Genomic DNA, 21576 nt, shown 5'->3' with positions numbered 1-21576 from the left:
TAATTATAAACGTTTCCTCAATTATCGTGTTGGGAATTTCAGTGGAAAAGACTACGTAATCATTTGTTTTGCTTAAATTAAAAAAAAATGCTTATTCACATTACTGTTAAAATAAATAGCACAATGATTCGATTAAATAAATCAATAGGCACAAATACCTTTTTTTTTTGGGGAAATCTTGCCTAAGATACCTACCCACGGCTTCCGGGGAAGGAGCCGTGGGCTATGTCGGATTCCTACCGACTAAAACCCCACCGTATACCAACGCGCTGCTTTAGACGGGATGCGGGTACACATTCGCAATCTTCCGCATGATAGGCACAAATACCTAGAATATTCTTGATTAAAGTTCAATAGTTTCTTAATTTTCTCTAATAAAAATTTGTTTTCTTTACAGATTGCTGTTGTTATGTACAGACATTACGTACATCGTAATGTCACATCAATGAACTTCGACAACCCCGTATACCGCAAAACAACAGAGAACCAATTCGCATTGGAGCAGAATGGATATGCGCCTGGAAGCAAGCTATACCCCAGTACGGTTGGCGAAGAGGTGAGAGCCCTTACTGCTATGGAGTGTACACTAAATATACAGAATAGTCTAAGATAAACGCAAACACCACCCTAACGAGAGACAGATTATATAAACCCATTGAGATAATATTACTACGTATGGAGGAGTCACCACGAACAAAATCTGTGCGCCATTTTTTTGTTAAACTAAGTTTTAAAAATTATTATCTAGTTAGGTACTTACTGATGAAAGTTATTCCTTTGCACCTTTCCGTATTATTTGTGCAATATCGTAACACACACGAAGGCATATTTGATGCGTTTCACTTTAAAACAAATAAAAAATGAGCGTGCAGTTACGCCATATGGCGTATGTTGTGCGGAACATAAGTGATGTAGGCGGTGTCGTCTCCATATATATATCTCAATGTATAAATAGGTTTATGTCACTATCAAGAAGCTTATATCTAATACACTGGAGATTTCAGTATGAACATTAACTTGTAACAAGAAAATATGACGTTGAATGACGCCTGTATGTTTTTTTATCCCTTTCACACCTAACTTCTAGATATAAGCTTCTTGCTAACAACCCTAGTGTGAGATACAGATAACAAATATCACTGCTAATGTACAATGAATTTACAAACCCCACATTATCAAACGGTCAAATGAAAATTTGTAAATAATAACTAAATATTAGAGTAATTATAGTATACTAAGGTCCATTGAGACATTTTAAAATTGATGTATTTAGTGTTATTTATAATTAATTAATCGATTTAAGAAATTTATAGAAATATTTTCTCTAGTCGTAAGGAACGGGCGAGAAATTGTGCCAACATTTTTACCGCATCAGTATTAAAACATAGTTGCCAAAGTTGGATATATTATAGTAGTATATTATTGTAAATAGCTATGTTTTCGATAGGCTATTTTTTATATTTTGTCTTTTTGCCTATTCACGAGCTGTAGACACTATTTACTGCCTAAATATTTTTTCACGCATTTCATTCGAGGGCTAATGGTAAGTTTTGTGTAAATTTGAGTAGTTTGTAGTAGCATGTATCATGTTAATAGAACAGTATAAAAATTAAAAAACATGTTCCAATGAAGATTACAAATTATTTGTTATGAATGAAACAAATTAAGTATAATTTTTTAGACCTTCACTGTATTTTATACTTAGTTCAATAATGTATGTAAGACAACAACGTCATAATTATGTAAGACTAGAGGTCCACCCCGGCTTCGCCCGTGGTACATATTTCGCAATAAAAGGTAGCCTATGTCCTTTCTCGGGTATCAAAATATGTATCTCCATACCAAATTTCATGCAAATTGGTTCAGTAGTTTAGGCGTGATTGAGTAACAGACAGACAGACGGAGTTACTTTCGCATTTATAGTATTAGTATGGATGAATTGAACATAATAATTAACAAATTATTTTTGTTTCCAGGCCCAAGAACCGCTCAACACGCCCGGCACAAATGAGTTTGTATAGCGTGAGAGCCGGCAGCAAATACCTTAGTATATCGTTAGATGCAAAAAGAAAAAGAAGGACATGTGATACTTAAAATAGTGTAAAAACCAGTGTTTTGTGACATTGCTATTAATTACACGGTGAATGAAGACTTTGTGCAGTGAAAAATGAAGCAAATTTGAACTAAGTTCTCTATTGCTAAGAGTTTGAGCACTGATCTCGCAATCTCGAAATATTTTATTTAATATTTTCATCCATTACAAATTGAGATCTTGCTTCTGTACTTGTTTGTATCACAATTATTAGTAGTTAGAGGGTCGTGCCTGCTATTATTGTTTTTAGACTGTGAATAGCGTAGAATGAGATATTATACAACTATTATTATTACGATTTATATGCAATAGATGGTGTCGCAGTATGTTTCTGTAATTTAAAAATGAATTCTATATTTTCCTAATTATTTGTTTCTTTCCCCTATTGTAAAATTTCAATTTCAATTCATATTCTAACATTTATATGGAAATAAATGTAAATATATATATATATACAGGGTGTCCCACTATTGGTATACTAAGCGCGAAGGAACTTGTAGTTTTGCATACACTGATCACGTAAAAAATACATAAACAACAAAATTACATTAAAAAAATTTTGATAATTTTTTCCTGAAAATTCATGTTTTCTTCTCTAGCTTCGCGCAGCCGTCATATACCGCTTCTCTAATGTAAGCATTTTGTTTATGAAAACATAATCTTAAACGATAGCTCACGTGCTAGTGGCAAAAATGGGCGGGTTGCTTGCTATGGGTGTACACATAGAGTTTTAAGATTTCATCTATTTGAAAAAAAATGCGTCTGGAATTTTTTAAGTATTTTTTACGCACTCAGCGTATGCAAAACTATAAACTCCTTTGAGCTTAGTATACCAACAGTGGGACACCCTCTATATATTCCTTTCATATCATCGTGACATATATTTTTTTTTTATGTAAAATGTTAATTTTGTCACACATTAATATGTAATGATACAACAATTTAGCCTGGTGCATTGTAATTATATATTTTATATCATTTTACATTTCAATGTATTATTATTTTATGTTATTGTTTAATGCAAATACAAATATTTTATACTAAATGTACTTATTGAGAAATGTTTCTTATAATTATAGGAATACACAAACCACTATTGAAATTGTGCAGTCTATAACTTATTTTAACTATTTTATAAAGAATGTTTTTGTAATCCTACTTATTTATTGGAATTAAATAAATTTTTATAAATGTCTAAATTGCGTTGCATTAGATATGTAATCTTAGAGTATTTAAGTGTAACTATGTTTCTGTAGTGTGCCAACGAGAAAAAGCCAAATATTATTTCCATTGTGCTCATTATAACATGTATAGTGAATTAATTTGACGCTTTGTTGTTGAAATTGTTATAAAATTTTACAATTGAACAATTTTGATACGTATTTATATTTTATGTAAGGTTGTGTTGTAATATTCAAAATTTTCAATTATTTTACTAGCTAAATGTATTCAAAATTAAAACATTGTCTAGCAAATTCCTGCCAAACATTTAAAATTATCTTAGTTATATATTTGTAATGTAATTCAATTACATGGAAATCTTGCACATTTCGTATATTATGCCTAGCTCAATAAGTGTGGTCACTGAAATATTGTGTAAATATCATCAATTAAATATTATGTAAAATGTGTTAACAACGAATTTTATTTCTTCACTACCTTGACCTTTACCTCTATTATTAAAAAAAGAGAATAGAAAAAGTTCATGTCCGGTTCGAACCCGCCTCTTTTGAATACACCAAAGATTGTCTCTGTAGTAAGACATCACTTCACAAAAGTAATTGAATGTTGTTTAGAGTAAAATTTTCCAGCTACAGTATTAAGTTTAAAATTATTACATTCAAAGCGCTAGAATACAAAAAGTAAGAACGCTTTGAAGAAACCCCTTCATGAAGCGTGCGTCTAAATATGCAGAACCTTCGCTCTCGTAGGTACCTACTGTTTTACATCACACGAACGAACGCGTTCGTTTGTGTTTTTTAGAATATTTCATAGAATTGATTTTGTAAATGCAGATAGAACAAATTAATGCTTTGGTTTTAGTATAAAACACCTAGCTATCCGTTCATGCCAAAGAAAATTTCGACAAAAGTGAAGATCAAATTGTAAGTACTTCACGACGGTAAAAATTAGCTTATGTCACGCCTTAGCCTCTTTAAAATATCTATTTAGTAAGGATCGTTACCTAAGTAGGTACAGAACGAGCATTTGCTCGTCTGTTGTAGTGTGCGTTACTCCAGCAAGAAAAGTTCTAGACTGATTTGAGTACCTAGGCTGTAGGTATACCTAGTACCTAAACAATTACTTAGAGCACTGCCTCCTATGCGCGAATCAATAAAATTGTGCTAGTAACCATTTTTCGGAAATAAATGTAAAAAACCAATTCTTCTGGGGTAACGCTAATCCAGCAGGAAGATGTTTAAACGAGCGATCGGTATAGTAGATATGTATTGTATATCAGAAGATAGCTTATAGGTATAGCTGGTGAAACGGTGAAGGAAAACATCGTGAGGAAACCGACATGTCGAAGAATTAAAAAGTTCGACGACATGTGTCATCCGCCAACACGCACTTGGCCAGCGCTGTGGATTGTGGCCTCACAGGAGGCCCGTGTCCCAGCAGTGGTAACGTATATGGGCTGATGATGATGATGATGATGAGGTATACCTGGTGTAATCGTTAAGTGTGCACAGGCGATTATTCCGTAATTATTGCAGATATCAAAAAACTTTAAACTGATTACAGGGTGTAATCGTTAATACACACTTACACCCTGTATAGCGAAGTGCGCGAAAAATGAAATTCGTGCGGCTTACAAGTTTCTTGCTGGGGTAACGTTTTGCTGAAACCCGTATCTTCGAAACGGGTAAATGTGCGACCTTTGGATTAAACGTAGGTAAGTAGAAATACGAATACCTAGCTACTAAAAAACGACGGATTCTAAAATTCAATGACTCGTAAATTAGGTATTGACAGTCATACATTGAATTTTTTATCGTATAAATGCAATAAAATAAAACACTTTTTACAACCAATTATTTATTCATCAGCTTACATTCATTTCCATGACACTTCAACACTTCAAACATTGTTTTAATGAATCAAGGTAACACAAAATATAATACTGGTACAAAGAACTATAAAATAATCCTAGTTGATAGTTTTTGGTATGAAATTTATTGTTTTTCAACAATTCTGAATTGTTTTTAAACTACATACAAGTTTTTGGAAATGTATACCTAATGGCAAATTTTAAATGCTAGTTCGTAGTTGCTAAATGCTAGTATTTATATTTCTTATATACATAGGTAATTAAATAACAAAATAAGTAATAACCAAAGATCCTGCGGCGGGCTTAAATATTATATCTACTACTGAACGTTTACATATTATTATATGTAGATGACACAATTATGTATAGTAATGGAAAAATTACACATTTTTTTTCAAAATACAATAAGTACTTACTTACTAAATTATTATTTTTACTTTGTATTGTTACTTTTTGATGGAACTTAATTTTACAGTTTAGATTTTCAATTAAAAAAGCACTCAATACACAAAAACTGTAAGGTAAGGTGGGGTAAGACTATCAGTGGGGCATGACTATCACTTTCAAATACATATCTCGAAAAGTACCGCCTGCTTTTTGAATTTGCTATGTCGATAAAACAGTTCGGACGAAAATGTTCTCAACTTAAAACACAGATGGCACTACTGATCGTTAATGTCGCCAACATAACGAAACGAAAATGTCAGATGTGAAAAAAAAATTTTGCACGTAGCAGAGCTCAAAGAATTCTTTAGTATTTTGGTGAAACGAGCGCTAAACGGAGGAGTCTTGAACGTAAGTAGCATCATATTAATATTGTCTTTTAAGTTACCGTATCATTTTAACATTAAACAAATGATTTCTTCTAATATTTTACGAAACCAAAACATAACCTACAAATATCCAAGTGGGGAAGACTATCAGTTTGCCCGGGGTAAGACAAACATATGTGGAAAGACTATTCCCCAAGTCAGTTATAATCAACATTTTAATGGTCGATGGTAAGTAGGTACTAAAGACAGCCCCAGATGTTAGTAAAAATAACTGCAACAATACTAATCATGCCTGTAGAGTCAACAAAAATTTATACTCTAATATTATAAAGCTGAAGAAATTGTTTATTTGTTTGAACGCGCTAATCTCAGGAACTGCTGGTCCGATTTGAAAAATACTTTCAGTATTAGATAGATTTGTTATAAAGGTATAGGCTATACACCATCATGCTACAACCTACGGGAACAGAGCAGTAACCAAAGACGGACAGCTAGTTTAATATAAATATTGCGACACTAAAATAACCAATAAGCCACGTCGCAGAGTTCTAAATTATAAACACTTATAAAGCAAAATTGAGTCTTCATTTAGGTACTAAAGCGAGATGGAGTAAAATGTTTAATTATTTACAGACGACGACGGACAAAATGGTACGAAATTATGTTCGGAAGACGGATAGGGCAGCTACATATACAAGAGAACAATTGCTGCAAGCTGTAGAGAAAGTTAAGAACGGCGAGTTGACAGCTTATAGAGCCGCTATAGCATACAAAATTCCTCGGCCAACCATTGTAGCCCGAGTTTATGACAAATATGGATTAAAATCGAAATCTTTAGGGAGAAGTACAGTTATTCCTGAAGAGATAGAAAAAAAATTGGCAATAAACTTACATGAAATGGAGAAATATGGCTTTGGGTTATCGAGAACAGAAATTATGGAACTTGTTGGAGACTATGTCACCAAAAATATGATCAAAAATCCTTTTAAAAACGGTATTCCAGATGAAGATTGGTTTTTGGCTTTTAAAAAACGCCACAATTTGGCTGTAAAAAAACCACAAGCAGTGGAAGCAACATTTCTTCTGAATATGTTTTTTTTTAAGATCACATTGTCGTTCTAGGTATGAAGCATTTAGATTTTAGATCATTCGGTTGGTACTAAATTGAATTAATTAAATTGTTTCAGTTCAATTAGACGTCGCGTCACCGTCATTCATGATGAAACGTGCATATAAAAACGTACAAATAGAGGTGCTTATGATAAAAATCAACTACGTGAAGCCGTATTAGCAGAGCGTAATCACACCTTAAGTGGTTACAAAGCTGCACAAGTATACAAAATTCCAAGAATGACAATAATGGACCACGTACATAAAAAAAGAAACTCCAATATGATTGGGAGGAAAACCACTCTATCTTCTGAAGTTGAAATGAATCTTGCATCCTGTCTTCATACCATGGAAACATATGGCTTTGGATTGACAAGGACAGAAGTGTTTGATATGGTTGGAAAATATATAAAACAAAATAATATACCTTCAACATTTAAAAATGGAGTACCGGGAAAAGATTGGTTTGTTTCATTTTCAAAACGCCATCATTTATCGATTAAAAGACCGCAAGCGGTTGAGTACCTATGCTCGTAAAACTGCAATAGATCCGTACATAGTTTTCCCACACTTTGATCTCTTGGAAAAAACAATAAAAGAATTAAATTTATAAGATAAACCATACTTGATCTGGAATTTAGACGAAACTAACTTTTCGAAAGACCCATCAAAAACAAAAATAGTTAGAGTGAAAGGCTATACGGCTACTAGGGTTATTGCAACGCCTGGAAAAGACAATACAACGGTTCTTCTTGGTGCTAGTGCGGCTGGACAAAAAAGTTAATACAAATACTGTTGAACGCTATAATACATAGTATTGTCGCCAAATTGGTTGGAGGAAAGCGAGTGAACTACAGTTTAAAACGCTCTTACCAGAGCAGATGTAAAGGAGCTGTTGTATCTTTTAATACACATAAATTGATATCAAAGACTTATAAAGGCATGGTTGGTCAAAGTCCACGAGCCAAAAGCAGTCTTTTAGAGAAAAAACGGTTGAAACGACTAGCATCGTTAAAGAAATATAATAATAAAAAGAAACACGCTTTCCAAATAGAACAGATGCTCACTATGGAGAAAATTGCCAAAAAGAAGATATGAGCTTAGAAATGATGGAAAAAAGCAAAAAGACGTTTTTGGATGGTTTAGTAAAAACAGAACAAGAAAGAGAAAGAATTGAACGTGATACTATTTTACAGAGTGGTTCAAGTGAGTGGCTTGAGCTCAGAAGAAATATTATAACGGCCTCTAATTTTGGACGCATATATAAACGCCGTGACAATACCAGTTGCGCAAACCTTGTGAAAGACCTTCTATACAAGATAGATACATTTAATGACGATTAAACATGGCATTGAAAATGAAAAAAATGCTTTGGAGCAATTATCAAAGCAGGAAAACATTAATGATAAAATAATATTGATTATGATCAAAATAATATTACCATGTGGGTTGTTCATTGATTAGGACATACCATTTATTGGGGCATCACCTGATGGTATAATAGAAGAAATGACGATAGAAGTTGTGTGCAGCTTCAGCATACAACTTCTTTTGAAGAAGCAGTAGGAAAAAGAAAAATACCTTTTTATAAAAAACTTAAAAATGGCCAAGTTACAATTAAGTAGTTTAGTTTTTAAGTTTTTTTTTGTGTTTTTTTTTTTTATTGTTATACTGTGTGGCATATCGTTATCGTTATGACAATAAATTTCTTTCTTTCTTTCTTTCTACGAAAACGCGACGCCGAAAATACTAATTGGAACGGACAACTGGCACTTAATCGTTTCGCGACGCTTATTGGTCGGCGGAAATGACGAACCGGCGGCGTCACTTACCCAGTTGGGGTGGGTCATTCATGGGACCGCGCCGCGCCGATCAATAACGCGGGACGATGAGAGGGTGTTACACGTCGTAAGCGATAAGGAATTTAAAAGTAACACAGAGGACGAAAACCTGCGCGTATGAGTGGAAGCACATTTCGGAATAGACGGGTTAGGTATTTCAATGCGTGTGAAACCGTGTGAGTTAGACGAACGCGCGGTACGAGCCTTCGAATCGTCGGTCGCGCTGAGGGACGGGCATTATGAGGTGGGACTGCCTTGGAAGAATAGCGATATAATAATGCCACCCAGCTACGAAGTGGCCCGGCGACGATTACAAGGAATCGAATTAAAAATGGATAGATCGCCGTCTTTTAAAGCGGATTATACGGCGCAAATAGACAGGCTCATCAAGGAAGGATACGCCACGAAGTGTGAAGGCAGCGCGCACGCGACGCACGAACTAGACGCGCGTCTTTGGTACTTGCCGCATTTTGCGGTAACGAACCCGAATAAACCAGGTAAGACGCGGCTAGTATTCGACGCAGCAGCGCGCGTGGGAGGCCGCTGCCTCAATGACGTATTATTGGATGGGCCCGACTTGTTGCAATCGCTCAACGGCGTATTATTTCGCTTCCAGGAACGGCCAGTGGCAGTATCGGCCGACATAAGAGACATGTTTTTGCGAATAAAAATACGTCCGGAAGACGTGGCGGTGCAAAATTGTCTATGGCGAGGGGACGACCGAGTAGGTCCGCCGCAGAAATACGTCATGACATCCATGATATTCGGAGCGAGGAGTTCGCCTTTCTTAGCGCACAGCGTGCGAAATAAATGCGCTCAAGATCATCAAGAATCCCACGCACTGGCTTACGAGGCCATCACGCTCAACCACTATATGGACGACTGGCTAGACAGCTACAGCTCAAAGGAAGTGGCCGCCCGCACCATACAGGAGGTGAGGGAAGTTTACGAACGCGCAGGTTTCCATCTGGCAGGATGGAGCGCGAACGTCGACAAAATACTCGCACCTGTATGTAGAGAGGATAGAGCTGGCGCTCCGCGTGAGCTAGGTGCCAACGCTCACGCATACGAGAAGACATTAGGTATCTTGTGGTTGTCGGGTAGCGATGAGTTAGCATTTAATACAGCGATGAATAGGATTCCGAGCGACATCAAGAAGCGAGAGGCGCTAGCCACAGTCATGGCATTATTCGACCCGCTCGGCTTGTTGAGTCCGTATACGGTCACAGCTAAAATTATGCTGCAAGGGCTGTGGCGCAAACAAGTAGCGTGGGACGAACCATTGCCCGTCGAGGAAGCGGAAGCCTTTAGCGAATGGTTAGCAGATATACGGTACATAGAAGCGTTGAGATTGCCGCGCTGTTATGAGAAAAAAGATATAGCGAGTAGACAATTACACGTTTTTATTTATTTATTTATTTTACAAAGGATAGCCAACAATTGTTAACACTAATTTTAGACATACAAGGAGAATGCAATTTAACAAATCAAGTGCAACAATTAATTATAGGCTAACACCACATGCCTTCAAAAACGGTTATGATTTAAGAAGAAAAAACAAAAAAAAACTGATAGCTACACAAAATAACGTTTAACAATTATCAATAAAATATCTATTAAAAAAAAATAATGTCAGTCATATTAAAATAAAAACGGAATACAAAATTACAATTTTAAAATATTAAAAATTAAATTACATAAAAACCAACTTAAAAATTCATTTTTTTTTATATAAATAATATCTAGTTACATAAAAATAAAGTTCGACAGACATAATATAATATATTAATTAGCAATGTAAACATTCATATTAAAAATAAAATCGGCATTCAGATTACAATTTTAAAGTATAAAATTAAAATACATAAAAACCAACACAAAAATGGAATTTTGTTTTATATAACTATAATAATCTCTACACAAAAAATATAGTTTGACAAACATTAGAAAATATCTATTTATAAACAATGTAAACATTCATATTCATATTAAAACAAAATCGTCATTCAATTAATTACAATATTAAAATTAAAAAAAAAAAAATAATAATATAAAAAGATTGTAAATAAAATAAATTAAAAATTATTTTAATACAATTATTTTTCCTTGAAATATTTGAGAGAAGCATTATAGAACTTAACCACACTGTCTGCATTTATATCTATTAGATCACTGTATTCGTTTAGGGATTTAGATAATCTGCCGATGGGTGAATTTGCCCCTAGGACCGTTCTACGTAGCGGCGGACACAGCGGAGTAATACATTTACGTGGGTACTTGGATGGAACGCGAAAATTTATCAGATGTAATATGCCCGGACAGTTAATTTTATTCCTAAGAATTTTAAAGAGAAACAACATATCGCTGACATTAAATCGGGTTGATAAAGAGTGCATTCCAAAAAAGCCTAGACGTTCCTTGTAAGAGGACAGCTGCTTAGCTTTCCCTTTAGAAAAAGCTAAGTGCCATAAAAAACGTTTCTGGACCCTTTCCAGTCTCAACATGTGAGTGGCAAAGTGCGGCCTCCATACGATACTGCAGTATTCCAGGACACTTCGTACTAAGCTATTGTATAGCATAATTTTTGTACGCTCTTGACTAAAGTCCTTAGTGTTTCGAATGAGGAAACCTAACATACGCGATGACTTCTTAATAACTTGATCAATATGGGGCAGAAAGGTGACTTTCTTATCAAAAATTACTCCCAAATCTCGGATTGTTTCAACATTTTGAATTATCTCATTATCAATTTGATACTGCGATCGAATGGTTACGTTTTTACGGGAAAAACTTATATGGTAGCATTTTTTTGGATTAAGTTGCATTTTGTTTTGATAACACCATTGACTTTTTTGCGATGCGAGTGAGCAAGCGTACGCGGCGGTAGCATATTGGCGGTTCGTAAACCACGACGGTAGCGTGTCCGTGGCGCTGATCGCGGGAAAGGCCAGAGTAGCTCCTATGAAAGCACAAACGATACCGCGGCTCGAGCTGCAGGCGTGCCTAATAGGCGCACGCCTAGCGGAGACGCGGGAGCATCGGGAGCCGTGCGAAGCTACATTCTGGAGCGATTCGAAGACACTGCATTGGATAAGGAACGAATCCGCGCGATACACGCCGTACGTAGCGCACAGGCTTACCGAGATCACCGAGTTAACAAACGCAAAGCAGTGGCGATGGGTGCCAACAGATAAGAACGTAGCGGACGCCGCCACACGAGCAGGAAATACCGCACTTACGAGCACGAACAGCTGGTTTAGGGGACCGCGATTCTTGTTAGAATCGCCCGACACGTGGCCCCAAGAGAGCGTAGGAAAACCAACAACAATTTCAAGCGAAATCGTAGCGCACGCGACGGAAGTAACGCCGTTGATAGACGTAACGCGGTTCTCAACGTATACCCGATGTGCCCGGACGTTAGCGCGCGTCTTATTGTTCGTCGCTAAATGCCGCAAGCAACTAAGAACAATGGACGTAGCGTTGATTGAATAAGCAGAACGGACGTTGTTGAAGCAGGCGCAACGAGAGAGCTTCGCAGATGAAATCAAGGCGCTCGAGTGCGGCAGAGGCGTCCCGCGCACTAGCCGCGCGTTTAAGTTGAACGTGTGTATAGACTATAGACGAAGACGGGTTATTGCGCTTGAGAGGACGGATTAACGCAGCCGACGTTCCTGAAGTAAGAAAACGGCCGGTCCTACTCGATGGCAAGCACCCGCTTACACGTCTCATCGTTCTTAAGGAACACCGTGAAAACGCTCACATCGGTCGCGAACACGTAGTAAATAATTTACGGCAAAAATATTGGGTGATAGGTATACGCGCCGTAGTAAAATCAGTTATAAGTAAATGCGTCACATGCACGGTGAAGAGACGCAACCCAAGTGTGCCCATAAAGGGCAACCTACCGCGGGTACGACTGGACATGTATTCCCGTACATTCGCGAGTACAGGGGTAGATTGTTTCGGCCCGATGACGGTCACGGTAGGTAGGCGCAGAGAGAAACGGTGGGGAATGCTATTCACGTGTATGACAACGCGCGCGATACATTTAGAAATTTTACATAGTTTAAGTACGGACTCAGCCATAATGGCATTGCGTAGGATGGCCGCGCGACGCGGATGGCCAGCGGTTATAATGAGCGATAACGGTACTAACTTTCGCGGCTCCGACGTCGAATTAAGACGCGCCTATGCAGAGTGGCTTCCAGAGTTGGAAGGATGCGCGCTGGGAAGAAGAACGAAGTGGAGGTTCATCGACCCGGGCGCACCCAACCAAGGGGGTAGCTGGGAACGACAAATTCGTACAGTAAAGAGCGCGTTGTCGGTTATATTAAATGAGCAAGGACCCCGGGACGAAGTGCTACAGACATTGATGAACGAGGTCGAGTTTACAGTAAACTCGCGACCGCTTACGCACGTTTCAGTCGATCCTGAAGACCCAGAAGCGTTAACTCCGAACCACTTCTTACTAGGAACGGCAGACGGTATGCCAGTGTTAGGTTCCAGTAACCGGTTGGACAAGCGGGCTTGGAGAGTTGCACAAGCGCTAGCCGACGCTTTCTGGGCTAGATGGGTCAGGGAATATTTGCCTACGCTTACGCCTAGGGGAGACGCGGTACGATCGACACCAAACGTCAAGAAAGGGGACGTGGTGTTGATAACAGATGGCATATTACCACGCAACGTGTGGCCTTTAGGGCAAGTAGAACGTGTGTACGAAGGGACGGACAAGGTGGTGCGCAGCGCCGACGTAAGGACCAAGGGGGGGATTTTTAGGCGACCCGTAAGGAGGTTGGTCGTCCTCCCGATAAATGAGGGCTCCGAGGTTCTGCGCCAGGGGGAGGATGTTACGGACGACAACCTAATCCCTTGTAAATAGTTTCACCACCTATAATTGTCATAAGTGTTTTTATTGTATAAAGTTCATTCGTGTGTTTTTTATTATATAGAATTGATTATCGTTTTATAGTATTTTGTGTTATTTTAATATAAATAAATAAATAAATAAATATTATAGGACATTATTACACAAATCGACCTAGTCCCACAGTAAGCTCAATTAAGGCTTGTGTTGTGGGTACTAGGCGACGATAAATATAATATTTAATAAATACATATATAGATAATAACACCCAGACCCAAGAACAAATAATTGAGTTCATCACACAAATATTTGCCCTGACCGGGGATCGAACCCGGGACCGTCGGCTCAGTAGGCAGTTACTTTACCACTGCGCCAACCGCGTCGTCAAATCATATGTAATTCAAAAAAAATATGTAAATAATATGTAATTCAATTAGAGAATTTATGGTATGTCGTTGTCATTTTTGCTACATTTTATTATTGTATAAAATCGAGTCTATGTAGAAGTAAAAATGTAACGTAGTAATTCATTCGGTAAGCACGGCACTTTTACCACCGTCGGGTGTATACTCTGTAAAAATGCACCTCTAGCCTACGGGGTACGGCGTCTTACCCACCGTCGGGAGTAATCCCTGTAGTTTTGTATAATAATAAGCGACTTTTGACCGCATGACACACACCACTCAGCACAGTCAAGAGCTCAGCACACTTGAGCAACAGCAAGAAGCAAGTCTCGCGGTCAACAGTCGTCGCTCAGTACCTATTTAAGAAGAAATTTGTACGTAGTACTAAGAAGAAATTGTACGTAGAATTAAGAAGTTATTAGTATTGTACATTTTATGTGAAGAAAATACAGTCCACTGATTTACAAGAAAAGGCGGGTTTTTATTACATCCCCAATAGGCATAATCATAATCGAAACGTTCATCAGATACGGGCACTCAAAGGTAAGTCGAAAAAAAACTATGCCGGAATTAGCCACCCTGACCTTACATGTCAATTATTATGCCTTTCTAAAAACTACATTAATTTTTAATGTGGAATGATTTACAACTCACTCAAACAAATTTTATCTTCTTAATTAAAATCTAAACTAGGTCCTATAAACTAAGAAATTTGAAAATTTCAACCTCTAAAAATCTTCTAAATAACATCGGAAAAACAAAGGCAAGTGAGATTAATTATAATTAATCCTTACGAATGTTTTGTTGCCTATAACTTATAAGATCAATTAACTACATTCATCAATTTTACTAATCAAAATTTCCTACTTGCATTATGACTACATAACTGGCTTAGTATAAAATTGAACTTATAGTTCACAATTTTCGAACTAAAAACACTTCAAAAAAACGTTTCTTAATACTAAGAAACCAACATAATTAAAAATTAACCACTAGCATTATTACTATCAAAGTTAATCGCACAAAACTTTTTCTGCTGCTGTCCTGTCTGTATGTCTGTCACTTTATCTGCAAATTTCTGGAACGGTTTTATAATTTCACACTGTTTGATGATATGTTTCTTGAAACACGAGAATGTATTTGAGGCAATATGTCGTCGTGCGTGCAAGAAAAACTGGTCGAAGTTGTGAAGATTGTGTCTGGAACAAAATAAACACAATTAATACACTTTCATAGAGAACATATAATATGATATATTCTTCTTTACTTAATTAATTTTATTAATATGTACTATGCTGCTACAGTATAATTCTTTATATAGAAGCGCAAGTCAAAAATGTAAACCATGATTGTATACATTTATTAATTATTTCATTATATAAATATAATTTGGTAGTTAGGTATTTCATTTAAAAATAAAAATATCTGAACCATCAAGTATTTTTAATTCTTTCTTTCCCTAAATCCTAGTTGTATTATAAATACGAAAATTTGTATGTTTCTTTATTACTCCTTCACGCGAAAACTGCTGAACCGATTTTTAAGAAATAAGATGGCACACATAGAAGGTAACTTGGATTAACACATAGGATACTTTTTATTCCGGAAGTCCCACAGCAACGGTAGTATGCGGGTTTTTTCTTTGCAAGTGCGGGCGAAGCCGCAGGCGGAAAGCAAGTTTAAAATATATAGCACAGTTTAAAATATATTTAACATTATATTACCATTCAACATTAGTAAAAATTTGGGTCACACATTTGGAAAACAGCCAAGTACAATGAATCACAAAAGAATATTATTTTTATATGGCCTTTTTCATGCGGGAAATCAACAACTTATAATCAGATGAGTGATTACCTCTGTTTAAAATCTCGGTTGTAAAATAAGCTGCCGTAATAAATAATACTATAAATAAACTGTGCAATTACAATTTTTTTAAACATAACTTTGCATTAACTAAGTCATCATTGAATAAATAGTTAAAGTATTAAAATAAAATTACTTACATGCTTAATAGGACAGATGCCAACATTTCTTTTGTATTCAACAGATGATTTATATAGGCCCTTGTATGTTTTTTGCAGGTGAGACATTCGCAACCTTCCAGTATAGGATTAAAGTCTTCTTTATATCTATAAAAATATATGAAATAATCACAATGTTGAAAAAATACCACTTTGACACAAGTTTAAAACCGCAAAAAAATGGCAGTTAAAATACAGAATTAAATCAAAAAGCATTTTACAATAAAAATTGTAGCAGGGATAATATTTAGTTCTTGTATTAAACATTTTTTAATATTCGCTTTTCTTTCTCACAAGACTGATTTTTTATTTTTCACTGTTAGACTAGAGTAGATAATTTTTGAAACAAAAAAAAATCGCAGTCGGATAAAACCCATTAGAAAAGGAGGGGAATATGATAAAAATGTAAGGAAAAATAAATTACGGTCAATCCGACTTCGGGAAGTGGGAGGGGGGAGGGGGGAGCTTATAAGAGAAAAAAATGGTCTCTCTCGATTTCCGACAAAACTACAAGTCCTACGGAAAAAAGTTCAATGGCAAAGTTGTAGGTAATAAAAGGATCTACAATTATTTTTGTATTAACAATTTTTTCACATAACCTCAAAATTTAGGTGAAAAATTCAAAAAACCAAGTGCTTGGTTTTTTATTTTTATCTACTTAATAATAAACACCACCATAGTAAATGTTCTCAGGAAATGCATACAAACAGTGTGAAAATTAGCTTTTACTAAATCAGGCACACTTCTCGAACTACCTGAAATGTTTTTATCGACATCATTTTGCTTTTGAATATGCTGTAAAATATTAAACTTAGAACAGATAATTATTTTTCTTTTAAAATATTACCGAAAAGCCGATACAAGAGAAGATATAGAGTTCGAGAAGTGTGCCTGATTTAGTAAAAGCTCATTATCACACTGTTTGTGTGCATTTCCTGAGAACATTTACTATGGAGGTGTTTATTTTTTTTTACATCATATGAAAGTAGAGATTTCAATGAATAAAAGGCACCCCAAGTTTTTGAAAAAAGCTGATATTTTGACGGGTGACTTTTCGATTGAAAATTAGGTTATTTTTATGGTATTAATTCAAAATAAGGCGAAAAAATAAATATTTTCGATCAAATAAATTACAGTGTATTTGGGACATAATAAAGTAAGTTTCCACCAAATTTCGTAGAAAAACAATAAATTTTGAAGTAGATAAAAATAAAAGACCAAAAACTTGGTTTTTTGAATTTTTCACCTAAATTTTGAGGTATGTGAAAAAATTGTGAATACAAAAGTTGTAGAACTTTTAATAACCTACAACTTTGCCATTGAACTTTTTTCTGTAGGACTTGTAGTTTTGTCGGAAATCGAGAGAAACCATTTTTTTCTCTTAAAAGCTCCCCCCTCCCACTTCCCGAACTCGGATTGACCGTAATTTATTTTTCCTTTTATTTTCATCATATTCCCCTCCTTTTCTAATGGGTTTCATCCGACTGCGATTTTTTTATCTTTTCATTATTTTTAAAGGCTTCTACCCCAGTCTATGTGGTAGCAAAGTTTATAAAAAAATAGCACAGTTTAAATAAAAAAATATTATTTCATTAACCATTTTCTTCATTTAAACTGAAGAGTAAATAAGAAATTTATTTTTTTCTGTCACACAAAACACTCACCGATCCATATTCATATTATATGCAAATTCCCATTCAGTATTATCATCTATATCACAGTTAATTCTCAAGGCATAACCCTGATTGGTCATTTTGAGCGGCAAAGAGCCATCAAATACATCCCAGCCATATTCTATAGCTGTTACTATTACATCAGGATACCAACAACCATCTAGTATTTTAATGAAGTCCTTCGGTATTGTTTCCTGTAAAAAAATTGTATGCATGTGAAAATGTATACTGTATATTTATGAAAAACTATTATTGCTTTTACAAATTCCAATGTGATTCTTTTTTAAAGAGACATAACAATGACGATTCTATCAAATGTTACCACTTCTTTCAGGATAGGAACACCTTGCACATTTTATAATAATAAATGTAATTTGTATTTTTTTAAATTGCATTTATATATAAATATGTTGTACAATATTGTTTTATTAATTAATTCAATGTGAAACTAATATAATAAAATAATTTATATTTTCTATGAATCTATAAATTGATATGTTTGTGTGAAATCTAATTTATTTCCTACTACCAATTAATTATCTTCTTATAAATTTAATTATGTAGCTACGAATCCTATGGCCATGTCTAAAAAAACATTAAAAAAACTTACTGCAACTTTTTTAAATATTTCAGTCAAACTTTCCACAGGCGTGTTAATTATTTTGTCAGCATTATCTGCTAAGCCATTGAGAGCAACTCCAACCAGTGTATCTTTATGTTTTAGGACATGTTTGATGCTCTCATCGAGTCTACGCACATCCCCAGCCCCAACAATTACACCTGAAGAAGCAACAATACAAGTTGTTTGTTTTATTTTTTAATTTCTGTATGTATAATAATAAATTAATAGTCAATCCATACTAATATTATAAATGCGAAGGTAACTCTGTCTGTCTGTCTGTTACTCAATCACGCCTAAACTACTGAACCAATTTTCATGAAATTTGGTATGGAGATATTTTGATACCCGAGAAAGGACATAGGCTACTTTTTATCCCGGGAAAATGACGCAAACCCGGAAATCCCACGGGAACGGGAACTATGCGGGTTTTTCTTTGATTGCGCGGGCGAAGCCGCCGGCGGAAACCTAGTATTAATATAAATCATACTATGTTCACATTAATTGATATTTATTTCCAACTAGCTTTCAGCCCGCGGCTTCGCCCGCGTTTTCAATGAAAAACCCGCATAGTTCCCGTTCCCATGGGATGTCCGGGATAAAACCTATCCTATGTGCTAATCCAAGTTACCCTCTATATGTGTGCTAAATTTCATTGTAATCGGTTCAGTAGAATTTGCGTGAAAGAGTAACAAACACACACACATACACACACCCACACACATCCTCACAAACTTTCACATTTATAATATTAGTAGGATGGTTTATACTTTTAACATGTACAATAATTTTAAGTAAGTATTATATTTAATTTACTTATAAGGTAAATGTGCAATTTGTTTTCACTGATTAATATCCTCAAGACAATGACAGTAAGTGCAGATTGTATGATATCTTTAAATCAAGTCTCACCCAGAATTAACACTATGAATCAAGATTAAAAGATAAAATATAATAGTCTTATAAAAGATAAGATAGAATTAAACAAAATGCACATTATAATTCATACTTAAAATAACATTCATGATAATTTTAACATTATTTCAAAATGAAAAAAAAAAAAAAAAAAAATAAATTTATATTGTAAATTATTAAATAGTTACACTATTGAAAGCTATTGAAGTATGAACAGAAAAAATTCTTAGCATTCCCTTATTTTTTACACAAAAAGTAAGACTTGTTAGAAAAACATTGTTAGACATGAGCATTTTTGAACTGCTTCCTTACTTACCTATAAGAGAACTGTCTTGCAAGGCAGTAGATGCTTTAAACTTCTCAACACAAATGTTGAGCATTTTTTGTGTCCTATCCACGGACTTGTACAATCTCTTTGGTCCTTCATCAAGTGCTATTCTGCCATCTGCAATAGCTAAAATTATATCTGGTTTGAAAACTTCCATTAATTCCATATATCTGAAAAAGGATGTTGCAAATTGTTCTAGAAAAATACTAGTTTTAGTACTCTAAATTACTATAACAACTTTTAATTATTTAATTCTAAATGTCAAATTGCATTCTTATACAAATTTTAAAAACAACATAGCACATTTCTAGATGTATTTATTGTTTGGTTGGAGATTGTTTGGTTTTGTGGATATTTTATAAACCTAAAAAAGTGAATTAAACATAAGGGAAAAATATTTTGCATCCATTTATTATACCTATTACTCAGAAATTGCTTGGAAAGCAAGGACTTATAAAGAAGTTCTTTTGTCTTATAAATAAGAGAGATAAAGACACAGAGACCAACTCTAGAAAATCACAAAAATATTTGATTTGACATTAAATCTAGATATTAGTGTAAATGAATACTTTCAGATCATTCGCAGAGCAGTTTAGAGAAAAAAAATCTTACCGTTCGGCCGTAATCATTTTCTTTCCATTCTTTGTCCACAGAGGTACCTTATCTAGTTCAAAATGGCCAGTTGGTACGTTTTCATTGATGTTTTGAAAGGTTACACAGGTGACATGTAGTGGCAATCCAGAAAACTTTCCAATGCCTTCATTTTGAGCTTTAACACCAGTTTCTAATTGATGACAACTTGTTAAAGGTAGCCATAATAGGTGAGAAGTAGAAAATACTCTGTCAAGTACATCAGCGGTTAAATGAACTACGCTACCACCCTGAAATAGATGAAATAAAATATGAAAATGGTTTTAAAATAAGTACAAGTATTCTACACAGACAACCAACTAAACTAATGAATATTAACCTCATTTATTTCACATTTTAATAACTATAAAAGAATAAGTTTACAATATATTTCATACCTGAGCAAAAAGAGCAGATGTTGGGGTCTCAATTTTGCAGTTTGGTAATCGTTTAAACTCTGTCATACATCCTACACGTTCGTATCCACTTTCTGATTTCAATATGAAACGCATTGTTGATTTATTTACTCTGCAAATGTTTATAATTATATTTGATGATAAATAAAACCGGCAGTGATCCAAAGTTAACCTAAAATAATTTGTAAATTGAAGCCAGGTATTGCCTAATGCCTTGAAAGTTGAATCGAATACATGTCATTGTCAAACTTAAATGTCAAATCGTACCACAGAGCAAGTAATGTATAGTAGAGCCATTTTAATAGGCAACATTTGACAGTTCAACAAAATTCAACATTGTAACCTAGTAACGACAACATAGAATAACATGATATTTCGTTTTGTTAGAACTGCACATTTGCTTAACTTTTTTCAATTACGATCACATATTTATAATAATAATGACCGATACAAGTAATTTTAAGATTTCATTTTACTGATTTAAATTTATTTAAATATTATATTATTATTTAATATTTTATTTATTATTATTATTATTTTTTTTTTTTTTTTACTGATTTTATTTTTTACTGATAAACCATTCTAAACATAATAAACAATTTCTGAATTGAAGAACTGACGTCGCTACAATTTTGTGTCAATAAACCTTTTTTCTTTTTAAATACCAGAGACGTTACTCTAAAAATCGAAATCTGACATCTAGAATCGAATGCATCAATTGATTACTTGTGAATAAAAATCATCATAAATTAATTTTTTTTTTTAATTCTTTATTTTTCAAGGGACTTTGTCGCTTAGCGACCACGTCGTCCCGTAAATTCCATTAACAATCAAC

At 34.8% G+C, this 21576-nt stretch overlaps 2 protein-coding genes across 13 annotated transcripts in view; one reads left to right on the top strand and one right to left on the bottom strand.

The window, feature by feature from the left end:
- The window catches only part of LOC149907650 (low-density lipoprotein receptor-like), a 157159-nt gene extending 154622 nt beyond the window's left edge, over nucleotides 1-2537 (top strand). For 6 of the 12 annotated variants that reach the window (XM_090102675.1, XM_090102674.1, XM_090102672.1 and 3 more), the window contains 2 exons: nucleotides 398-556; nucleotides 1977-2537. In XM_090102675.1, coding sequence (XP_089958801.1) covers nucleotides 398-556; nucleotides 1977-2021 — 204 coding nt within the window. In that variant the 3' untranslated portion in view covers nucleotides 2022-2537. Of the gene's footprint in view, nucleotides 1-397; nucleotides 629-1976 lie in introns of those variants that run through there. The other 6 variants (XM_090102671.1, XM_090102673.1, XM_090102670.1 and 3 more) reach the window with 1 other exon arrangement.
- A 12427-nt stretch (nucleotides 2538-14964) lies between these two features.
- Nucleotides 14965-20935, bottom strand: LOC149907649 (queuine tRNA-ribosyltransferase accessory subunit 2). The gene is made up of 7 exons (XM_090103387.1): nucleotides 20724-20935; nucleotides 20308-20576; nucleotides 19684-19865; nucleotides 18444-18613; nucleotides 17825-18027; nucleotides 16143-16268; nucleotides 14965-15335 (listed from the first exon to the last, which is right to left on the bottom strand). The coding sequence occupies exons 1-7, from the start codon at nucleotides 20835-20837 to the stop codon at nucleotides 15122-15124; spliced, it is 1278 nt and encodes a 425-aa protein (XP_089959513.1). The 5' UTR covers nucleotides 20838-20935; the 3' UTR covers nucleotides 14965-15121.
- Nucleotides 20936-21576: the final 641 nt, after the last annotated feature.

Source organism: Colias eurytheme, chromosome 6 (genome assembly GCF_061535395.1).
Source record: "Colias eurytheme isolate Ceu_HAF_F1 chromosome 6, ilColEury1 Martin Lab GWU primary, whole genome shotgun sequence".
Taxonomy (NCBI): Eukaryota; Metazoa; Arthropoda; class Insecta; order Lepidoptera; family Pieridae; genus Colias; species Colias eurytheme.
The sequence above is the reverse complement of the archived record's forward strand: the minus strand, read 5'-3'. Positions and strand labels throughout refer to the sequence as shown.

What these genes read in the sequence shown, in the direction of transcription:
- LOC149907649 (XM_090103387.1), bottom strand. Translation starts at nt 20,837, where the DNA reads ATGCGTTTCATATTGAAATCAGAAAGTGGATACGAACGTGTAGGATGT. An exon ending in CATCTGCTCTTTTTGCTCAG is followed by an intron (nt 20,577 to 20,723) that starts GTATGAAATATA and finishes CATCTATTTCAG; the next exon opens with GGTGGTAGCGTAGTTCATTT. An exon ending in GCATCTGTCCTATTAAGCAT is followed by an intron (nt 15,336 to 16,142) that starts GTAAGTAATTTT and finishes ATTTTGTTCCAG; the next exon opens with ACACAATCTTCACAACTTCG.